This window comes from Oncorhynchus clarkii, chromosome 22 (assembly GCF_045791955.1).
Source record: "Oncorhynchus clarkii lewisi isolate Uvic-CL-2024 chromosome 22, UVic_Ocla_1.0, whole genome shotgun sequence".
NCBI classification, from domain to species: domain Eukaryota; kingdom Metazoa; phylum Chordata; class Actinopteri; order Salmoniformes; family Salmonidae; genus Oncorhynchus; species Oncorhynchus clarkii.
This window is the reverse complement of record NC_092168.1, coordinates 17,665,884-17,688,335: the sequence shown is the minus strand read 5'-3', so window position 1 is coordinate 17,688,335 and position 22,452 is coordinate 17,665,884. Positions and strand designations below refer to the sequence as shown.

The 22,452-nt window shown below is 39.1% G+C and overlaps 1 protein-coding gene across 2 annotated transcripts in view; it reads left to right on the top strand.

Moving 5' to 3' along the window:
* The window catches only part of LOC139380190 (rho GTPase-activating protein 6-like), a 58,944-nt gene that overhangs the window by 4,435 nt on the left and 32,057 nt on the right, over positions 1–22,452 (top strand). Inside the window, exon 1 of one of the 2 annotated variants that reach the window (XM_071122646.1) lies at positions 21,114–21,378. The exons of the other annotated variant lie outside the window; for it this stretch is intronic. Within the exon in view, the coding sequence (XP_070978747.1) occupies positions 21,337–21,378 (42 nt within the window). The 5' untranslated portion in view covers positions 21,114–21,336. Of the gene's footprint in view, positions 1–21,113; positions 21,379–22,452 lie in introns of those variants that run through there. 2 annotated transcript variants of the gene reach the window in all.

Sequence of the window (22,452 nt, the reverse complement as noted above, 5' to 3'; positions counted from 1 at the left end):
ACAAAGCTGTCATCAAGGCCAAGGGTGGCTACTTTGAAGAATCTCAAATATAAAATATATTTTGATTTATTTAACACTTGTTTTGGTTACTACATGATTCCATATGTGTTATTTCATAGTTTTGATGTCTTCACTGTTATTCTACAATATAGAAAATATTAAAATAAAATAAAATCCTTGAATAAGTAGGTGTTTCCAAACGTTTGACTGGTACTGTATGTTCTATCGATTTCAGAGTCATTTCATGTTTTCATCTGAGCTATTGGCATTCAAGCAGACAGAAATTTGTCTGGTATGATTTAGCATTGCAAAAATGCTGCTCTCACTACACTGGAATTTAAAAGGAATACGATTTTTACATTTTTGAAAACATCGCTCATGCATGTCAGATTTCAGTACTGGCTGATGTCATAACACGGGAGGTTCCCTTCTCTCAAATAAGCCACTCTTCAGGTTGAACATGATGAGATTATTAACTCCTAAATTGTTTTTAGGTTATTTTACATCTAACTAGCTCCTTCACATGCTGATATTAACTTTGGTATTACTGTGTGTACCTTTACTAGCTAGCTTGTCAACCAGGCCATAGACAGCATTGCATTGTGGGTTTTGTAGTTGATGCAACAGATTTCGAAAATGATTTTCACATTGCTACCAACCTTATTATAACGACAAAATTAAACATTTGTTCACAAAAAAACATTGTGTTATTTAACACTGTAAATTTCATGAATTAGTGATTGTGGGTATATTTTTCCTTTAAATTCCATTCAATTCAGAAAGTAAACCAAAATCCTAATTTTAAGCTCTTGAAAATAAATAAATACAAATTTCTGTGTACTTCCTGAAAACAGTTTGTTGTTGTATATTTACTCAGAAAATACAGTTAAGCTGTAGAAATGCATTAAACGTTGTTTTCACTATTTTCACCGCAACTCAGTAGCCGGTAACTTACTGTAAAATTACAGGATTTTTAAAAACAGTTTGTTGCATAAGCACCTCTACAGTATTTTATAAGTTTAAATACAATTTCATTGGAGGCATGCCAAGTTAATTTGCAGGAAGGGTGTATTGCGATTGACAGCGATTGACAGTAAATATATAGCAATACACTAATACAGTATTCTATTACTGTAGACATTTACCATATAATGACTGTAAAATTTACCACAAAATTAACAGCAATGGATAAGTGTAGTTACATGTTATCATGTGTCATGTGTTATCAATGTGTTTTTGGAACACTTCACGTGATCATGTTTTCAAATGTGTAATTCAATGTGTTATTGCTGTTCAGCTAAATTATGTTCAACTAACATTTTACCCTCATCAATCTAAACACAGTACCCCATAATGACGAAGCAAAAACAGGTTTAGACATTTTTGCAATTTTATAAAAAATGTCAAACTGAAATGTCACATTTACATAAGTATTCAGACCCTTTACTCAGTACTTTGTTGAAGCACCTTTGGCAGGGATTACAGCCTTGAGTCTTCTTGCTAGAAGCTTGGCACACCTGTATTTGGGGAGTTTCTCCCATTCTTCTCTGCAGATTCTCTCAAGCTCTATCAGGCTGGATGGGGAGAGTCGTTGCACAGCTATTTTCAGGTCTCTTCAGAGATGTCCGGCCTCTGGCTGGGCCACTCAAGGACATTCAGAGACTTGTCCCGTAGCCACTCCTGCGTTGTCTTGGCTGTGTCCTTAGGGTTGTTGTCCCGTTGAACCTCCGCCCAAGTCTGAGGTCCTGAGCTCTCTGGAGCAGGTTTTCATCAAGGATCTCTCTGTACTTTGCTCCATTCATCTTTCCCTCGATTCTGACTAGCTTCTCAGTCCCTGCCACTGAAAAACATTCCCACAGCATGATGCTTGCCACCAACATGCTTCACCGTTGGGATGGTGCCAGGTTTCCTCCAGACGTGATGCTTGGACTTCAGGCCAAAGATTTTTATCTTGGTTTCATCAGACCAGAGAATCTTGTTTTTCATGGTCTAAGAGGCATTTAGGTACTTTTTGGCATACTCCAAGCGGACTGTCATGTGCCTTTTACTGAGGAGTGTCTTTCCGTCTGGCCACTCTACCATAAAGGCCTTGAGTGTATTTTTAACAAAGCTGAGATTTACTTTGAAGTCCAAAGTGTAGAAATCCGTTATGGACACAGACAGGGTGGCATAGCAGGAGGATAAGAATGCCGTGACTCATTTTTGTTTGCAGGGCATCACCTGTGAAATCTGATGTGAACATTTGAATCCACATGTGAAACTTCATGTGAAATATCACATTTGAAGCATTCCAAAAACACATGGTTTTGCATGATTTCACATGTGAAAATCCACATCATAACAAGATAGCTTTGCACACTCTTGTGCATGACATGGAAATGTCACTTAAAAGTGTTTTTTCCGGTAAGAGTGGAACTAAAGAGGATTCTACCTGGAAACTAAAAGGGTTCTCCTATGGGGACAGCCTAAGGACCCTTTTGGAACCCTTTTCTCAGTGTGTAGCGGCATGTCCTACTCTGAGTTGGTCACCTTTTGACCCTGGATTTAAATATTCTTTGTTGTAAGAATGTGCAGAATGTGCAGTACGGATCTGTACTGGTAACGAGTGTAGCTTCTACTCACCTGTTCCCAAGACACATCAGTGCTTTAGGATCATGAAAGTGTCTGACAAGACAGTTATTGTTGTTGCTGCTGCAGCTCAGCTACATTATGCAGGTGAATTGCTCTGCCATGTGCGACAAGTATTGCTAATTTAATGATGGTTTTAGCCAAGGAGAGAGGCTTTACTGGTGTCATGTCATAATGTCACACTCCTCTGGAGCTCTTGTCATACACAAACCCTTAGGTCACTAAGGGTAATTCAGACTTAACAAAAGCAGAAGGCTGTTCACTTCTTGTAGGTTGTTTAATGCCGAAGATGCCTTTTACAGTATTATTTAGAGTGTCCAACAGCCATGAGAAGCCGGAACAGCTCACTAATTCAGTGGCAATCCTTGAAGGTGAATGATAAATGGAGCGATTCCTGTGCACATCAAGTCCCAGTAGCAGCACGACCCTAAGAAGGTATCCACGGGTGTACTGTTTATTTAGCATTACCAAGATGTATTGAAAGGGTGACATTATGATAGGTTTTAATGAAGACCAGGCTTCTGGTTTCTTCATACCACAGTCATCAGCAAGGGCTCCAAACCCAAAGCCAGATCCCTCAGAAATGTAATCACTGTAAATCCGATTGAGGCTGATTAATAGCAGGGGGGAGTAGGTCTATGACAGTGGAATACTTAATAGGATTTATTGTGCCATTGGGACTGAATATCTTACATGGTGCTCATCCTCTGAAAATCGGCTGCCAGTGTTTACAACACCACATTGAAGTTGATTAGTGGGCTTTATGTATATTTCCTTGTTATATCTCAGTAACTTTTGAGTAAATGTTGTTACCTTAAAACACTGATTCAAAATGGAATCTACATGATGAATCGTTTAAGTTTGTCTTCTGGATTAAAATTTGTTGAAATCTGACTCATCAATGGTAATGATTGAGTATTTTATTAGTGAATTACTGTAGCTATGTAGTTTGCATTAGTGTTATGAAGCACAGATGTTCATTACCAATGTTAAATCAGATTTATGCATATAATTATAAAAAATGTTCAATGCTATTTAATAATAGTTGAAAGCTCTTGGGAGTGTGAGTCAAGTGCCAGTGCTACCATTTGCTTCATTGACCAAGAATGTGGTAGAACAGCAGAGGCCAATCCAGACTACAGTTTAGCCAGTTCAGTTAAGATGAGGGCACCTTGGTGTGAGATTCTACAGATTCACATGACCATGGTCAGTGTGGAGTTAAGTCCGTAAACTGACAAGACTAACAAACTTTAGGTACAGTTGAAGTCGGAAGTTTACATACACCTTAGCCAAATACATTTAAACTCAGTTTTTCACAATTCTTGACATTTAATCTTTCCAAAACTATAGTTTCTTAACAAGAAATTTGTGGAGTGGTTGAAAAACAAGTTTTAATGACTCCAACCTAAGTGTATGTAAACTTCCGACTTCAACTGTACATGTAATTTCAGGTCAATAACCACAGTCACGTGTTAGGTCCAAGGTGTCATAATATGCGACCGTGGTTCGTTTGTTCCTGCTGTATCTAAGGGACTTTGGACTGACCCAATAACAACAGTGAAGTCAGTTTGACATTGTTTTCCCCGTTGTATGAAACCCTGCACCGCAGCCCCCTACTTACAGCCTGCAGTTCCCTCTTTCTCTCCTTTGATTCGATGTGCAGTATGTCCTGTAACCTCTGGCCTTTGTTTAGGACAAAGGAACTGCAGTATGTGAAGCTTTCCATTGGGTTGTTAAAGGTTCAGACCAAGATCTAAGAGTCGTTACAATGTCCACAGATATTCTGTTTCTGTAAGGTACATTTATTTGGCTTATGTAATGTCCACTTCACCTAGATGTACCATGCATGTACACTAAATGTGGTCTCTTAAGTGGATGTTCCATGCCCTACGCATCATTGTATAGTTTCCGTATAGAGATCTCTATTTTAGCAAACCTAATGCAATGGTAAACCTTAACGCTGGCGATACCGCTATAGGTTCGGGGATGGCGTGATACGTAAATGTTTCTAAATATGAGTGTCACTGGATCCTCTCATCTCCCGCTCCATGATGGGCATATAACCCCTCCATGTAGGCTTTAACGCACATCCAAATCCTAAATGATAACAGGGGCTGGCTAAAATAATGTCAAATAGCCTACAGAGATGAAAAGGGGATGTCCGCTCACTGTTTTGCTGCTCCCAAACGTGATATTTTAATAAAGCTTAGGGGATTAAGATTTATTTCAAAGTGATCTCACGAGCCTAACCCTTAATTGTCTTGACTCCGCAGCGAATGCATTGGGCAGGACAAAATAAATGCCTTAATTGAGAGGAGAGAACGCTTGGTTTTTAATCTCATTAAACAAAATTGGGAGGAAATGTTTCTGTTGTATTTATCGCTTTGGTGCAATTTTCACAAGTATGTGGTACATTTCCACAAGTATGTGGTACATTTCCACAAGTATGTGGTTCATTTTCACAAGTATGTGGTACATTTTCACAACTCTTAGTACAAAACTCAAAACGGATCTTCTAAAAGGCAGTTATTTCAAACCTCTAAGCACATTTTAAATTGAATTCTAAATACAACACACAAAATCATACAGTCACCTTTACACCAAACTTAATCAGTGTTTCATTGCAATACATGTTCATATAATGTCCATTCACAATGCAATGATCACATTACTTTTGATATGATTATCTTCTCTTTTGTTAAAATACATTTGACTATTACGTAATCCGACTGCTCTTAATTCATGATCACCTAACCATTTGGTACACCTATAGATTTTACATAAGGAGGCCCTGAAGCCCAAGGCAAAAAAAAAAAAAAAAAACAGACTCTTGGAATTATCTCGCTTGAATGACTTAGTAAAAATGCTTTCGTTGAAACAAGATACTAAGTCGAGACACTAAATTGACCGTATTACCGCCAGACCAGCGATCACGAGTCATGACGGCAGTCAAATTCAAAGGCTTCTCCAAGCTCTGATGCTGCTGATGGTCATCAGTAGTGATGGATTCTGGGTTCTGACTCCTGAACTTGGAATAGTGTTAATTATCAGGTATCCTATTGAAATATTGAGTGCTATGGTCTAGAGGGTCTACACCAGAAGTTAATGATTATCTGTAGGAGGAATGTATATGGTAGAGGCAATGAAGCTTGGAATGTACTGAGTGCAGGGAATACGATATGTTGGCAGGCACTGATAAGGGTGGAGAGCTGTGGATTAGTGAGAAGCGGGGTCGAGGTCAGGTCACGTTAAGGGAGAAGGAACAGTTTGTTGCCAAGTAATAAAGATGCAATGTTTAGAGAGAAGGAGACTCCAACCACATTGGGGTATATATATTACCACTTGTGTGAATATGTCTTTTGTCTGTGTTGCAGCTATATTGACCCAATGTGTGAATAAATTTGGTTTATGCTTTTCTGAGTTTAAATAGGTTCATTTAAAACCTAACAGTAGCCTGCCAAAGTTGATAACTGCCTTGTATTCAGGACTCTATTGTCACTCTAATCACCCTGACATCAATGCAAATGTGATCGAAAATCTAATCAAACGCTTAACGAGAACCCATGAGCTCATGTTGCAGAAACATTTCTATGGGCTATGCAGTTGCCTGAGAAAACAGAGCAATGGCCTCTACTCAGCTTTCTATAGGCTAGGCATACTATATTTATTTCTCAACTTTCCCAATATTAAGCACATTGCTTTTCTTTACAACAGGACTATTTCTTACCTGGCTGGCATGAAAATGAACCACAGGAAAGGTGTCCTCCATTCGCTATTTCAGTGCATAGATGGCGTATTTTCTTCCGCTGCCCCTGTTTCGAGACGAGTGCATGAAAATGGTCCATTCTAAATCAAATCAAATTTTACACATATATTACTTAGTATATGTAAAGACAATATTAAGTCAAGAATAGTGTGATGGGTGACAATATTTGCCTGTCACTTGGGAATGATATATTATCACCTGTGAATGATGCCCAGCTTAAGGCATGAAACAGCACATGCTTGGCAACTTTTTAAAATCATTGTCGCACCTGTCATGTAGCTTAGCCCTTAGGCCTATATGTTTTAATACGGTTTGTATCACAACTAAAGTGGCCAAATAACTTCTTAAAATTAAGCTCATTAATCAGCTTTACAATAGGTGTAGAGCCTAACTGGCATACATACGCAGCGTTTGAGTTTCAAGTTTGGGGAAGATAATTTTCACCATAAAAATGCACCTTTTATAATAAAAGCATTACATGCATAATTGCATTTGTGGCCACTTTTGATAATGGTGTTTTCCTGCTAATGGAACATTCACGCTCCTAGCCTTCTGCTGTGTGCACATTGCTGCACTTATAATGTGAAGAAATAGCCTAATAGTTTACCAACATTTTAAGCTAAATGTCATCTTCTGTTGTCAGGCCCTTTGCTTAAAACAGGTTTTGTGATGCAAGTGGTTGTATTCATTTGGGATCTATCGCATCCCACAACTGTCCCAGACTTTGTTTGTAATATTTGTTTCTCGAAAAGAATAAGTCAACTTTTGTACTAGGGGGGATAGTAGATTGCTGTTCGTTAGGTGTTGGATAAGGATGCACGCAGTTTGCATCCCTGATGTGTCTGTCTTTATTTGTAGCCTGTGAGAAAGACCTTTACCACCACCAAAGTACCCCCAGACCATCACATTGCCTCCATCATGCTTGACAGATGGCGTCAAGCACTCCTACAGCATTTTTTTCATTTTTTTCTGCGTCTCACGAATGTTCTTATTTGTGATCCGAACACCTCAAACGTTCCATTACATTTTTTTCCAATCTTCCTCTGTCCTGTTATTTTGCCCATCTTAATATTTTATTTTTATTGGCCAGTCTGAGATATGGCTTTTTCTTTGCAACTCTGCCTAGAACGCCAGCATCCCGGAGTCGCCTCTTCACTGTTGACGTTGAGACTGGTATTTTGCAGTTACTATTTAATGAAGCTTCCAGTTGAGGACTTGTGAGGCATCTGTTTCTCAAACTGTGCACCAGGGCCTCCCACTCATCTTTCTATTCTGGTTAAGGAAGTAGTACACAACATTGTATGAGATCTTCAGTTTCTTGTCAATTTCTTGCATGGAATAGCCTTCATTTCTCAGAACAAGAATAAAGAATAAACTGTTTCAGAAGAAAGTCTTTGTTTCTAGCCATTTTGAACCTGTAATTGAACCCACAAATGCTGATGCTCCAGATACTCAACTAGTCTAAAGAAGGACAGTTGTATTGCTTCTTTAATCAGCACAACAGTTTTCAGCTGTGCTAACATAATTGCAAAATTGTTTTCTAATGATCAATTAGCCTTTTAAAATGATCAACTTGGATTAGCTAACACAACGTGCCATTGGAAAACAGGAGTGATGGTTGCTGATAATGGGCCTCTGTATGCCTATGTAGATATTCCAATAAAAATCAGCCGTTTTCATCTACAATAGTCATTTACAACATTAACAATGTCTACACTGTATTCCTTGTAGTTCAAGCAAGATACTAAGTTGTTTGAACGACTTATTATCTCGTTTGAACGACTTATTATCTCGTTTGAATGACATTGGTATTTTGCCTAATTCGTTATGCAGCTTGTCATACCATGTAATTGTTGCTGCAGCCATTCATTCACTGATCCATCCATTGATATGAATATTCATTGACAGTTTTTTGATAGCCTAAAGCAGGGCTGCTTTTGAATGCCAGAGCATGTAAGTAGGCGAGTGTGGAGTGAGGAGCAGGGCTTAAATCGAGCAGATTTAAAAAATGGTGTCGGCCTTCTTTCCCACTCAAATTTCGCTCTACTGCTTAGCCATTTTTCATTTCCTTTATCACCATTATTTTAATTAGGCCTATTCAGTTGTTATTATTTAGCCTACCCTACCCACAGTAGCCTATATCCAGTTTGTATTCTACTTTCTAACATTAGGATATGTGGTTTCTATTTTGAAGGACTTCAAATGTATTAACGGGTCTTTTAGGTAGACAATACATAGGCTACTGTCAAAAGTATTTTAGTTTTTCTTATTATAAATCCATTTAATTAAGATAAAATATAATGAATAAATTGTAAATAATAAAGGCCAGTATGAGCTTTCTTTCATAAATAAAATGGAATAAATCATCTGAAACTGCAAGTGATTTGCACACAGAAGCAAGCACCAACAAGTTTCACATGTGCATTGAGTGTTTGTAACGATGTGCACTGAGAGTCGGGAAGCAAGTTCAGGGAGTGAGTGTTTTAATAAGTAAACATAAACTAAAACAAAACAAGAAACACGAACAACACACAGACTTAACACTGGAACGGAAACAATAACACATGGGGGAGGAGCCAAAGGGAGTGACATATATATAGGGAAGGTAATCAGGGAAGTGATGGATTCCAGGTGAGTCTGATGACGCGCAGGTGCACGTAACAATGGTGACAGGTGTGCGGAAAGGGAGCACACATGGCTGTGTGGGAAATGCGCTCTACAAATGACATTTGTATCAATATTATAAAGACAGAACAAAACATGTAAAAGCTTAATTAATTACATAAGGGAATATTAGTGTGAATATACCCATACTATAAACAAGAGAAAGGACAATGGAAAATATTTTAAATGCCTAAAATTTACAAATACATTGAGATGAAGCTACCCTCGTGGGGATGCTATTTCTCAAAAATGTATTACATTGAAGTAGGGACCGGCACAGAGTCCAATAGGACAGTGTCACAAGGCTACACTTCACTACTGCTGGAGGGAACACACAGCCATCCTTGATTGTGAGCTAGAATTAAACGTTAAATTAAATGTGTTCCACACAAGAGGCAAACAAATGGTTTTCCATCAATAGAATCAATGTAGGGAGGTAACATGATATCATATGGAAATTGCTTAGACCGCACTTACGGTAGGACTTGTTATCTCACGCACTCTGGCAGATAAGTAGCCTATGTGAGTGCTTTAACAGCAGCCTTAATGTACAGTTTAAGTATCCATCACGATAAATGAATGAACTTCAGAGATAATTGGCTGGTTAATGCTGTGAACAATATCCTTTTATTAGCTTACCAGAATCAACTACAAAAAGAGGTTTGTGATAGGCCTTCCGTTGAAAAGTTTAATTTGTTATAGCCTACAGTTCACAATAACAGGAAAAAATAGATGTGACCACTGAAAAAGTGAAGAGATAGTAAGTTTTCATGATGACACTTAAATAATTAAAGTGTTGGATAATGGTTTACTGAAACATTAGGAAGCAATCGGATTATCCATACAATGACAACCTATTAATTTGATTTCAAGGTGAAGCCAGACCAGCGAATCTAGTTTCGCATGGTCCGAGAGTCTTTAGGTGCCTTTTGGCAAACTCTAAGCAGGATGTCACGTGCCTTTTACTGAGGAGTGACTTATGTCTGGCCACTCTACCATAAAGGCCTGATTGCAGCACTCCATCAGAGATGGTTGTCCTTCTGGAACGTTCTACCATCTCTACAGAGGAACTCTCTGCGCCCATTGCTCAGTTTGGCTGGACGGCCAGCTCTGGGAAGAGTCTTGGTGGTTCCAAACTTCTTCCATTTAACAATGAAGGCCACTGTGTTCTTGGGGACCTTCAGTGCCTTCAAGGATGATCAATGGAAACAGGATGCACTTGAGCTCGATTCCGAGTCTCATAGCAAAGGGTATTAAAGGTATTTCTGTTTTTTCTGTTTATAAATTTGCAAACATTTCTAAAAACCTTTTTTTGCTTCGTCATTTTGTGGTATTGTGTGTAGATTGATTCGGATTTAAATTTCTTTAATCCGTTTTAGAATGAGGCTGTACCGTAACAAAATGTGGAAAAAGTCAAAGGGTCTGAATACTTTCCGAAGGCACTGTAAACACAAAAAAATGTGGACACCCCTTCAAATGAGTGGATTTGTCGATATCAGCCACACCCGTTGCCGACAGGTGTATAAAATCGAGCACACAGCCATGCAATCTCCATAGACAAACGTTTGCTGTAGAATGGCCTTACTGAAGAGCTCAGTGACATTTAACGTGGCACCGCCATAGGATCCCACCTCTCCAACAAGTCTGTTTGTCAAATTTCTGCCCTGCTAGAGCTGCCCCGGTCAACTGTAAGTGCTGTTATCAGGAGCTTCATGAAGTAGGTTTCCATAACCGATCAGCTGTACACAAGCCTAATATCACCATGCACAATGCCAAGTGTCACCTGGAGTGGTGTAAAGCTCGCCGCTGTTGGACTCTGGAGCAGTGGAAACACGTAGTCTGGAATGATGACTCATGCTTCACCATCTTACAGTCCGATGGACAAATCAGGGTTTGAAAGAAACAATGTTTAGCAGGCACTAGTTTGCATCATGCCTGTCTTGAGTATTTGGCCATAGGTTCTCATCCAAATTGCAGTAAAAAATATGCCTACAAACAAAATGAATGCACAATGAAAGGTTTAGAATGTAAGACTGGCTGTGTTACCAGTTTGGAGTTTTTTACTAAGAGTTGTGAAAATAGTACCAAAGCGATAAAAAAAACGAACACCAAGACCAGCTTTTGGCTGGTCTTAAATATCCCTTCCTGCGCTGACTGAAATTGGCACTCACGTTGTTTTAGGACACACTTCAGATATTACCACCCTTCCCACCTCAGCGCAAGCAAGTTTATGTAAGGCAGGTAAATTACCAATCCTGGCGTTAGGGCTAGAAAATAGAAGAGCTCTGGTTTTAACAGGTCAAAATTGCAAACGAGAATGCATTTGACAATTGCGCTTGCTTAACGCAACCCGAAAATAGAGCCCAGAGTGTAGAATGCAAATAATCAACAAGCTGGTTCAATCATTGATGAACCCCATGGAATCCAAAGAGGGAGATACCTATGTAATTTTGCATGGTGGTACACTCAAATGAAGTAACAATTTAATTAAAATGCATTTAATGTCCCAATACACTACAAAAAATCTCACATGCTTAGATGATTAAGCCCATGATCGTTATACTATCCACAAATGTATACATTTTAGGATCACTATTGCAATAGTCTCATCCCCCAGTTAGCTTTATGTGGTAGCAATTACCGTGTGGACCAGGTTGCTATGGCATTACAATCTCTTCAAAAAGCACAGAATTGCCAGTACTATCCAAGCACAGTGATTTGGCACTTGATTACTATTTAATTATTTGGATGCTAACTTACTCAACAAGACATTCTCACTTCTCCTCACACTATTACTGGCCTCATTACTGCCTTTCTTAGAGAGATAATACAGTATGGAAAGGATTTATACCAGCAGATGTAGGACCTTAATTTGAGCCAGGTTGCTACAGCAGGAAAAATATTCCCTGCAGCAACAGGAAATGGGAAGTATTATGTGTATTAAAATGAATTGACATTTTTTTTTTGTATTGGTTGATTCATTTTCCGTAAGGGAAAATCAAATCTTACATTAGTAAGTGGAAATGACAAACTTCAGAAGCCTTTCTAAACCTCAAATACAGTACAAGTTTTAAATGTCCTGCAGTTCCCCTGCAACAAGGTGATCAAATTAAGGTCCTACAGTTCAGTGTAAATGGGCTGAGTGAGACAGCTCGGTACAGAACATTGATGTTGTTATTTGTGAGAAAACCTTTTCTAAATATAGACCGCACGGCGGCAGCTTTTTGAGGAGATGCAAATGTGATGGAGGAGAAGGAACACTCATCAGTCACAATCAGGGAGTGAATCCTCAATGGGGATCCTGCTGTTGTTGCTTCAGATGAGTGTGTTGCGCTCAGTAGCTCATCACAATGTATTAGCTTGGGCTGGCTGTGTCTGGTCTGAGGTCTCATTAAATGTAATAATCACCTCACTCTTATTCACTCCAGGTCTAAAGACAAACTAGATGATCTCTCAATAGAGAAGGAGATTAGATTAGAGACACATGAGGCAGCGAAGCTCAAATGAACATAGATAATAAGATATAGAGAGGAAGTTGTGACCCTTTGTTGTTTCTGAGGGACTACCCTTTGTAAACTAGAGCTGATTTAGCTCTGTTTACAAATATAATTTGATTTGATGGCTTTGGGTGTCGGAGCCTTAAATTAATGACTGTTTCATGTGGCTGTGGACATTCTCTGTTTACCCACATCCCCAGCATTAGTGTTGGATGCTTTTGTGTTCATTTAGGTTGATTTTAGGATATCATGTTGCTTTGTAATTGAATTGCCCCAGGTAGGTACAGTATGAAACTTGTAGCACCCTATGAGAAACTGTGAAAAGGTTGTATGTAGATGTAATCAATGCCATTTAAACAAAAAAAAATCCAGATTATTGTGGACCCCACATGAATGACTGTACATCAGACTGTGTGTCTCCGTCCGTGTATATTGCTGTTTTCTGTGAAGACGGCTGTTATGGATTACTTCAGGAGACGCTCTCTTCCCCCATCAATGATGGCAAAGCGCAGTTGAATATCAAGGTGTAGCTCAGTGCTGATATCTGGTGGTCACTATCTTTCTTTCACCGTCTCATGTCCTGAACTCACCTGACCCTTTGCAATACAAAATTCTGAAATAAGTTATAGGAGTTGTTTTCATCTCTTATAAAGAAATATATGAATCTAGCCTTTGTGTTAGATTAATTAGTCACATCAAAACACGTCTGAAAGTTGTATTTCATTTCGTTAATAAAATGCTTAGAAGACATTTATATTCATTGCATAGATTCCTTTCCCTGTATTGCCGTCTGCACAGTCAGTATTAGAGTCCACTAGAGGGAGACCTTGACCACACGTTACAGTAACACAGATGATCTGCCAAAACAAATCTATACATTTTGTGTTTTCATTCGTAGAGCATTTGTCTCATTTCATTAAGAATTAATGACATCTTCAATTAAATGATGTGTCATCGGGAGAAGAGTTTTCCAATGAATATTGCTTGTCATAATATAGAGCGGTCATTTTTATTTAAAAAAATGTTTTCTTTGTCTCTTAACTTAAATACATTTCCCCTGACAATTTTTATAAGCTACTCTATTTAAGCCTTTGTCTGGGCATAAATGTATCCATAACTGCTATAGGGGTCTACCATCCTCCCTCAGCTAACCTTTGTGCACTTGAGGGGTTAACTCGTTAGTTGTCTTCTTTTTTCTTAATCAGAAGTTATTATCCTGGGTGACCTAAATTATGATTTGGAAATACAGGCTTCAGACAATCTAAAATACATCTAATGATCTAAACCTAACCCAGCTGGTGACTAAGACTACACAGCTCAACCCTAAAAGTCTTTCAAAGTCAATTCTAATTGATCTTATTTTAACGAATACACCACAACAATATATTTCTACTGGTGTCTTCGCCCAAGACATTAGTGACCATTGCCCAGTTGTTTGTGTTAGAGATGTGAGAATACAAAAATCTAAACCTTGTGTCATCACTAAGAGAACTTTAAAAACTTCAGTGAACAGGCTTTTTTACATTATCTTTATTTTAGTGACCTTGATTGTATTTCAGCTATTTCTGAACCTGATTTTGTAAGGATTGACACTGGTAGAGACGAGAAGCAGGTACAGGGAGTATACATTTAATAGCAACTGGCAGCGTCTGGCCATGAACACATAATGACATTAATGCTGACACAGGGAACAAACAGGGGAGTAGACACTTATAGAAGGGGTAATCGATATGTTAATGGAGTCCAGGTGAGTCCAATATTGTGCAGCTGCGCGTAATGATGGTGACAGGTGTGCGTAGTGAAGGGAAGCCTTGCCTTCTTGAGTGCCAGAGAGGGAGAGCGGGAGCAGGCGTGACAGATATAGCTTTGAGCCTTTTTTTTAGCGGTCTTCAATACTATTGTGAATAATCATGCTCCTTTCAAAAAATGAGGGGTTAAATGTAGATTGAATGCCTGGTACACTCTGGAATGATCAGAAGTCATTCATTAAAGAGATGATGCTTGGGTCAAGGGCAGGAACACAGGCTTGGGCTCAGACCTGCAAACTTTTAAGCAACTGAGGAATCATTGTGTAAGACAAATCAGAAAACTTACATCTGATTATCATGTAACCACTCTTTCGGATTGTAATGAGAACCCGGCTAAATTATGGAAAACTGTCAAATCCCTGAAGGGTTCTACTTCCTCCTCTGACACAACAAATTAATTCAGACACTGGCCTCATTATGGAAAAAAATGTATGATGCATTTAATCACCATTTTATTTCAGCGGGGATTCTCTTTGAATGAACTTCACAATGATACTGGTCTAGATGCTGATAGGGGAAACTTGCTGAATGATCAGAGAAATTATAATCAAAGCTTTTCTTTTAGACTATTTACAGAAAAATAAGTCCTGGATGCTTTGCTTGCAATAGACAAGAAATCCACAGGTGCAGACCAATTGGATCCTGTTTTGCTTAAGTGTGCAGCGCCTATCATCGTTGGCTCAGTAACCCACATTTTTTATTTAACATTATCAGGAAATATTCTAAAATAATTGAAATCACCTCTTGTGCTGACATTCCATTAGTAGTGATCTTTTTCCCACTTGAGTTCCAAATATCTCTAATGGTCGCCCAAGCATGAGTTTTTTTATGTGCGTGATGTCAGAATGCACTCACTGTTCAAAACTGTGATAGTTACGCAACAGGACAGGTAACCTGGGCTGCTCTCAAACCAAGGCACACTGTCTGCTAATTATCTATAGGCTATGTTTCAACTTGTCAATTTCAAGTGATTTTCTAACAAGTTTTATTTTCTAACAACAGTTTGAATTGAGGTGTGTTCTGCCTCCTCATTAATCCACGTAAGAAGTAGCACATTTCACTGTTGCAGACATTTATGTTTGAAGCTTTACTGAGCCGGACAAACTTGTCTCTTCAAGGAGAGCCCAAGCACTTCCCCAGTGTTTCGCCAGATCAGGTATGATGACATTGCGCATCTCAAGTCAAAACAGGCCTTGCACAAACTTTTCCCCCTGGCACATTTTCTGGCTTACGCTCACATTGCCTACATTGTTGTTTTCCTTACAAATAATAACTTTGGACATGTGTGCATTCCCTTCAAATTAAGTGCCTTGTTTTCTGTATATCCTGTTGTCATTTATACTGTAGCATACTGTATGTATGTATGTATGTATGTATGTATGTATGTATGTATGTATGTATGTATGTATGTATGTATGTATGGAGAATAATGTATTTACTGTTTATTCACATGTTTTCAAGTATGTGGTTACAAATCATGCATTCCGATTCTTGCATCGATTGTAATGGACACATATGATGTGTGTAAACAACTTTTTTTGAAGGTTGTACTGATTATGATTAACTAATGCTCAGCTATTTGCCAGCTAAGTGTGGCACCATGTTTGTTGACATCATACAATGCATTCTGGTTGTCATGTAAGCGTTTGTCAGACCAAAGATGTTATAAATAGGGATAGTTCAAGCGACTGACTTATGTTGCTCTCACGACAACTGGGAACTCTGAAAAGTATGAGATAAAATCATGACGTCATTGAATGTCGGAAAGTCGGAGCTCTAGAAGGTTCTCAAGTTCTCGAGGTAGAATTCCGAATTCCCAGTTGGAGCAAAAATTTCCTAGTTGTCTTAAACGCACTGAAGACAGAGAGTTCCCAGTTGTTTTGAACACGGCATCAGATTGTAACTATGGTACCTCAGGGTTGCCAGCTCAGACTCTTTCCAGGTGGTTTATTTTTATTTAGCTTATAAACTTCTCCTGTTTTTGCCCCCCATTTATGGATAAATCCCCCATCATAGTAATAATTCCTTCCCCCATTTCTATCCCCCATGGACTTGAAAACTCACCACAAATGAAATGAACCCCCGCACAAACCCCCCTAAAATCGTTACATACCTGTTTAGGTTTTGCGCTTTGGTTAGGCTAGGCAGTGGGATTGTGTTTGGGGTGATGATCTGTGAGGTGATAACATTTCACTTGCTTTGCGATTTGTCAAAAACAGTAAACGACTTGTCAAGTCATGTGCTCCGGTTCTTGTATACACTGCAACAAGTACATCGAAGATTTCTAATATGCTCAAAAGTTGCCAAACTAAGTTAATCTTTTTCAGGAAATGGTTACAGCCATCTTTGACTTTGACTTTGTTTATTTGCATCTTGTAGAATTCTGGGAGTGGGGAGTTTTCGCTTGTCAAACGTAAATAAACATGGCTGTCATCTTAAAGAATTTAGCAGCTGTTAGCTTTTCTAAACAGTATAACATTTGATATCATTCATATGCAACTCAACTAAAGCTACTGAGTTGCATAGGAAATATATCCCATGACTGATTTAAAAGTCCATGTAAATAGGCCTACCTAAAATGCAGTTAGGTAGTTTTCCAAATTTGTAAGCTTTTTTGTTGTTTTGCTTTTGCCCCCTGTTTTTCATGACCAATTGGTAGTTAAAGTCTTGTCCCATTGCTGCAACTCCCCTATGGATTCAGGAGAGGTGAAAGTCGAGAGCCATGCATCCTCCGAAACACAACCCTGCCAAGGCACACTGCTATTTGATACAATGCTCTCATAACCCGGAAGCTAGTTGCACCAATGTGTCAGAGGAAACACGGTCCAGCTGGCAACCGAAGTCAGCTTGCAGATGCCCTGCCAACCACAAGGAGTTGCTAGAGCACAATGGGACAAGGAAATCCCAGCCAGCCAAGCCCTCCCCTAACCCGTACGATGCTGGGCCAATTGTGCACCGCCTCATGGGTCTCCCAGTCACGGCCGGCTGTAATACAGCCTGGGATCAAACCCTGGTCTGTAGTGATGCCTCAAGCACAGTGGTGTAGTGCCTTAGACCACTGTGCCACTCGGGAGGCCCTACATTTGTTTGATTTAAACAACTCTCTTCCTAGTCAGATCATAGATAAAAAAGTAATTTTGAACCCCTGAGCCAAATGTTATTTGGGCTTGATAATGGGTTAATTCTAATGACATAAGACATTATATAATTAAGAAATGCACTTGATGAAATTCTAATAATGTTATAGAAAAACAATGGCAAATACAACAGAGTAAATCAAGCTAATATGCAATGGAAAACACTAAAATGTTTTATCTACCTTGGAGAAGTATTGTGTCCTCATGACTTAAAACTAGAGCTTAATCCCAAGAATGAGGTCGAAAGTTGAGGGTTATAGCTTAGATTTCTTGTGCAAAAAAACGTGTGTGTCAAGGTTTAGCCTCTACTTTACATCATACTGCAGTTTGTTGTTTTTAGGGCTGGGCGGCGTTTCTCAGTAGCAAGGCTATGCTCACTGAGTCTGTAAATAGTCAAAGATTTCCTTAATTTGTGTCAGTCATAGTGGTCAGGTATTCTACCACTGTGTACTCTTTGTTTAGGGCCAAATAGCATTCTAGTTTGCTCTGTTTTGTTGTAAATTCTTTTCAATGTGTCAAGTAATTATCTTTTTGTTTTCTCGTGATTTGGTTGGGTCTAATTGTGCTGCTGTCCTGGGGCTCTGTGGGGTCTGTTTGTGTTTTTGAACAAAGTCCTATGACCAGCTTGCATAGGGATCTCTTCTCCAGATGAATTTCTCTGTATGTGATGGCTTTGTTATGGAAGGTTTGGGAATCACTTCCTTTTAGGTGGTTGTAGAATTCAATGGCTGTTTTCTGGATTGTGATAATTAGCAGGTATCTGCCTAATTCTGCTCTGCATGCATTATTTGGTGTTTTATGTTGTACACCGAGGATATTTTTGACGAATTCTGCATGCAGTCTCAATATGGTGTTTGTCCCATTTTGTGAATTCTTCATTGGTGAGTGGACCCCAGACCTGACAACCATAAAGGGCAATGGGTTCTATAACTGATTCAAATATTTTTTTGCCAGATCCTAATTGATATGTTCCTTTTGATTGCATAGAAGGCCCTTCTTGCCTTGTCTCTCAGATCATTCACAGCTTTGAGGAAGTTACCTGTGGTGCTGATGTTTATGCCGAGGTATGTATAGTTTTTTGTGTGCTCTAGGGCAACGATGTCTAGATGAAATTTATACTTGTGTTCCTGGCAACTGGACCTTTTTTAGAACACCATTAGCTTTGTCTTACTGAGATTTACTGTCAGGGCAATTTTCCCGGAAGTGGTTAGATTCTATGGATTCTTCAATTACATTGAGCTGATTTCTGATGTGCTGTTCCTTTTTTTCACCATAGGGATTCACCATAGTGAAGGCATAGGCGCAGGTTTTCTGGGTCTCTCTGTTGTTGGTTGGATAGGTTTCTAAATGTAATTCTTAGATTTTTGCATTCTTCATCAAACCATTTGTCTTTGTTGTTCATTTTCATAAGTTGTCTGCTTGACATTCTTAGATTTGAAAGGGAAGCTGAGAGGTCAAATATAGTGTTTAGGTTTTCTAAGGCCAAGTTTACACCTTCACTATTACAGTGAAACATTTTGTCATGGACATTGTCGAGAAGGGAATGAATTTGTTGTTGCCTTTTGGTAGATTTCCACACTATTTTCCTTCCATCTATAGCATTTATTAATATTATTCATTTCCTTTGATTGAGCATAGCTCTGTTCAAGTAGAGTGTGATTTTGCTGTGATCTGATAGCAGAGTCAGTGGACTGACTGTGAACGCTCTAAGAGACTCTGGGTTGAGGTCAGTGATAAAGTAGTCTACAGTACTACTGCCAAGAGATGAGCTATATGTGTACCTACCATAGGAGTCCCCTTGAAGCCTACCATTGTGACCCCTTTTTGTTGGTTATGTTTTCATAGTTGTGTCTAGGGGGGCATATGGGGGAGGGAATGCTGTCACCTCCAGGTAGGTGTTTGTCCCCCTGTTTGCTGAGGGTGTCGGGTTCTTTTCCAGTTCTGGAATTTAAGTCGCCACAGACCAGTACATGTCCCTGAGCCTGGAAATGGTTGATCTCTCCCTCTAGGATGAAGAAGCTGTCATCGTTAAAATAGGGGGATTCTATTGGGGGGTTATAGGTAGTACACATGAGGACATCTTTCTCTTTTGAGATGATTTCCTTATTAATGTTAATCGCTAGTTAGCTGGTTAACAAGCTATCTAATAAATGTACTGAGTCAAAGCAAATTTTGCTAGCTATACAGCCTGATAGCAGTGATGGTCTAGGCCTAAATCACTATGTTGTTTGTGCAACAGTATCTTCTAAATCAAAGAGGAATATGCAAATATGAATATGTACATGAAGTAGCTAAGAGAACATTTAATGTAGCCAAAGACTATAGGGTCCCCGTGGAAACACTGATAAACACTTTGGTTCCAACCCATCATCATAACTCCTCCCTGGAATTTACATTTGTTGCCATGTCAAACAGCACTTTATTCAAAGTGCCCACTATTATCTTCTAACTATAGAATTAGAATAATCATCATTTTTGATTCAAACAGTTCACCCAAGTGTTTTGATCTAAATCTCGAGTCAAATCGCAAAAGCAAATATTTGGTTAAAAATAAGGCCTAGATTTTGTTGCCCATATCATGCAGCCCTACGTGGCAGTGTGGAAATGATCTCAAATGACTGCAGGAAGTGCATGAAGTTATGAAAATGTGGAAAATGATTTTTGGTTGAAGTTTAATTGAACAGTATAAAACAATCAGAATAGAGAGAGACCCATTGATACCACTTAGTGTGTATGTGTCACGCACTACTCATAAAGCAAATGTCATAAAGCAAACTTTTATTATTAAAAAACACCAACCAAGTCAAATACCGTCATACCGTCAAAAATGTGAAAAATACAACGATGATACATTTTGGCCATTTTTGTTTTAGTAAAAACTGCTGAAGATGTCAGCATGGCAAAGTAATAACAAACATGTCCATTCATCTTCTCCATAAGGGATAGTTACTCCACATTCTCAGGCAATAGAGACCTTTGTTTACCCTTTGGGAATATGCCTCATAGGCTAATGGAACAATTTTGTAAGATGTTGACTGGATCTCATTTAGATTGAATACATTTTTAAGCATGAGAACCAGGATAATACGACTACAGCATATTGCAATGTGTAATACATGTTTAGCAGGGTCATAGCGGGTTCTTTTGCATAGCACATCATTTAATTAGGCTACCTATAGAGGCTACTGTAGGGTACTACATCACATCTGGTGTGTACATTTATCTGCATGTGCCTCACATCTGGTCTGGGACACAGTTGTGCTCACACTGCAACAGCATGTTGTCTTGCAGGACAGCCACATTCCTGCCATAAAAACCTCCTCTTACCAAATGTCAATGCAGATAATTATTTACATGAGTAGATTTCACTGACAACACGTTGATAGTGGAATTGAAATAATTGATTGAATGAAGTTGAGGTATGGTCTCTAGTATAAATATATTTTATCACAGTGAGACAAGTTGATACATTTCGATCAGAAAATATGCATGGGGAAGGATGGCATGCTTCAGATGCGTTTAAACGTTTTATGACTCTTTACTGGGAATTTTGACAGTGTTTATTACTGCCTCATTAACCACTGAGTTGTTCAACTTTCAGAGCGAGAGAGAGAGAGAGAGAGCGAAATAAAGAGAGAGAGAGAGACAGAGCACCTCTAGCTGCCCCCATAATCATCATTATTCAAGGACCTCAGCTTCACCACAGGAGACATGCAATTGAGAGTTAAACAAAAATGGTTCTAAAAGTAAAACTAAGGGCAAATGAAGCAAACTCTTCTGAAATTTAACTCCACAAACTTTGCTCTGTGTTGCGGGCTGCTCTATGTATTCTGATCATGGGGGACCTCCTACCCTTCAACAGGCACATCTCCTACCTTGTGAGTATTGCGCGGCCCTTATCGTCTAAGCAGCATCAGCGCTGTAGTAGCCTATTTGTTGAATTCGCCACACTTAGTGTTGGCTATGTTCAGCCAAGACATTGATAACTTTCTGATTTTGTGTAGAAAATGGTGGTTTAATAAGTTGTTGAGAATAACTGAAATGTGCAAATCATGTTAAAAAGTTATACGTGGAATGTCATTACTTCAGTGTTATGTCCTTGAAATCATCCCAAATAAAATGGCATGGGATCCCATCGATCCATAGTTTGTTTTATTGGGGGTCCACCCTCTAACGGTTGGCTACATGCCCGTTTTACAGTGTAGCTTTAAAGTGAACTCTCATCAAATCCATTACTGCTCAGGAATGAACAGGTAGGCAAGAGCCACACTCTGAAGGGGTTAGTATGAATTTGACAGTGGCTTACAGGCAGCTCGGCGACGAGCAAAATGTATTTCATATTACAGTACACTTACTGCAATATAAATACGATTTCAAAGCAAGTACTGTGTATGACACACAGTATAATACTGTACAATTTAAATGAAATCAAATTGTATTTGTCACATGCGCCAAATACAACTTTGAAATGCTTTACTTACAAGCCCTTGACCAACAATGCAGTTTTAAGAAAAATAAGAGTTCAGAAATCATTTGTGCAGGGGTACAGGCCGGTATTGAGTCAATGTGCAGGGGTACAGGCCGGTACTGAGTCAATGTGCAGGGGTACAGGTCGATACTGAGTCAATGTGCAGGGGTACAGGCCGGTACTGAGTCAATGTGCAGGGGTACAGGTCGATACTGAGTCAATGTGCAGGGGTACAGGCCGGTACTGGGTCAATGTGCAGGGGTACAGGCTGGTACTCAGTCAATGTGCAGGGGTACAGGTCGATACTGAGTCAATGTGCAGGGGTACAGGCTGGTACTCAGTCAATGTGCAGGGGTACAGGTTGGTACTGAGTCAATGTGCAGGGGTACAGGTTAGTTGAGGTAATTGAGGTAATATGTACTGTATATAATATATGATATTGTGCTTAAAAGCAGGAAGTACCGTATGAAGTATGATAAAATGT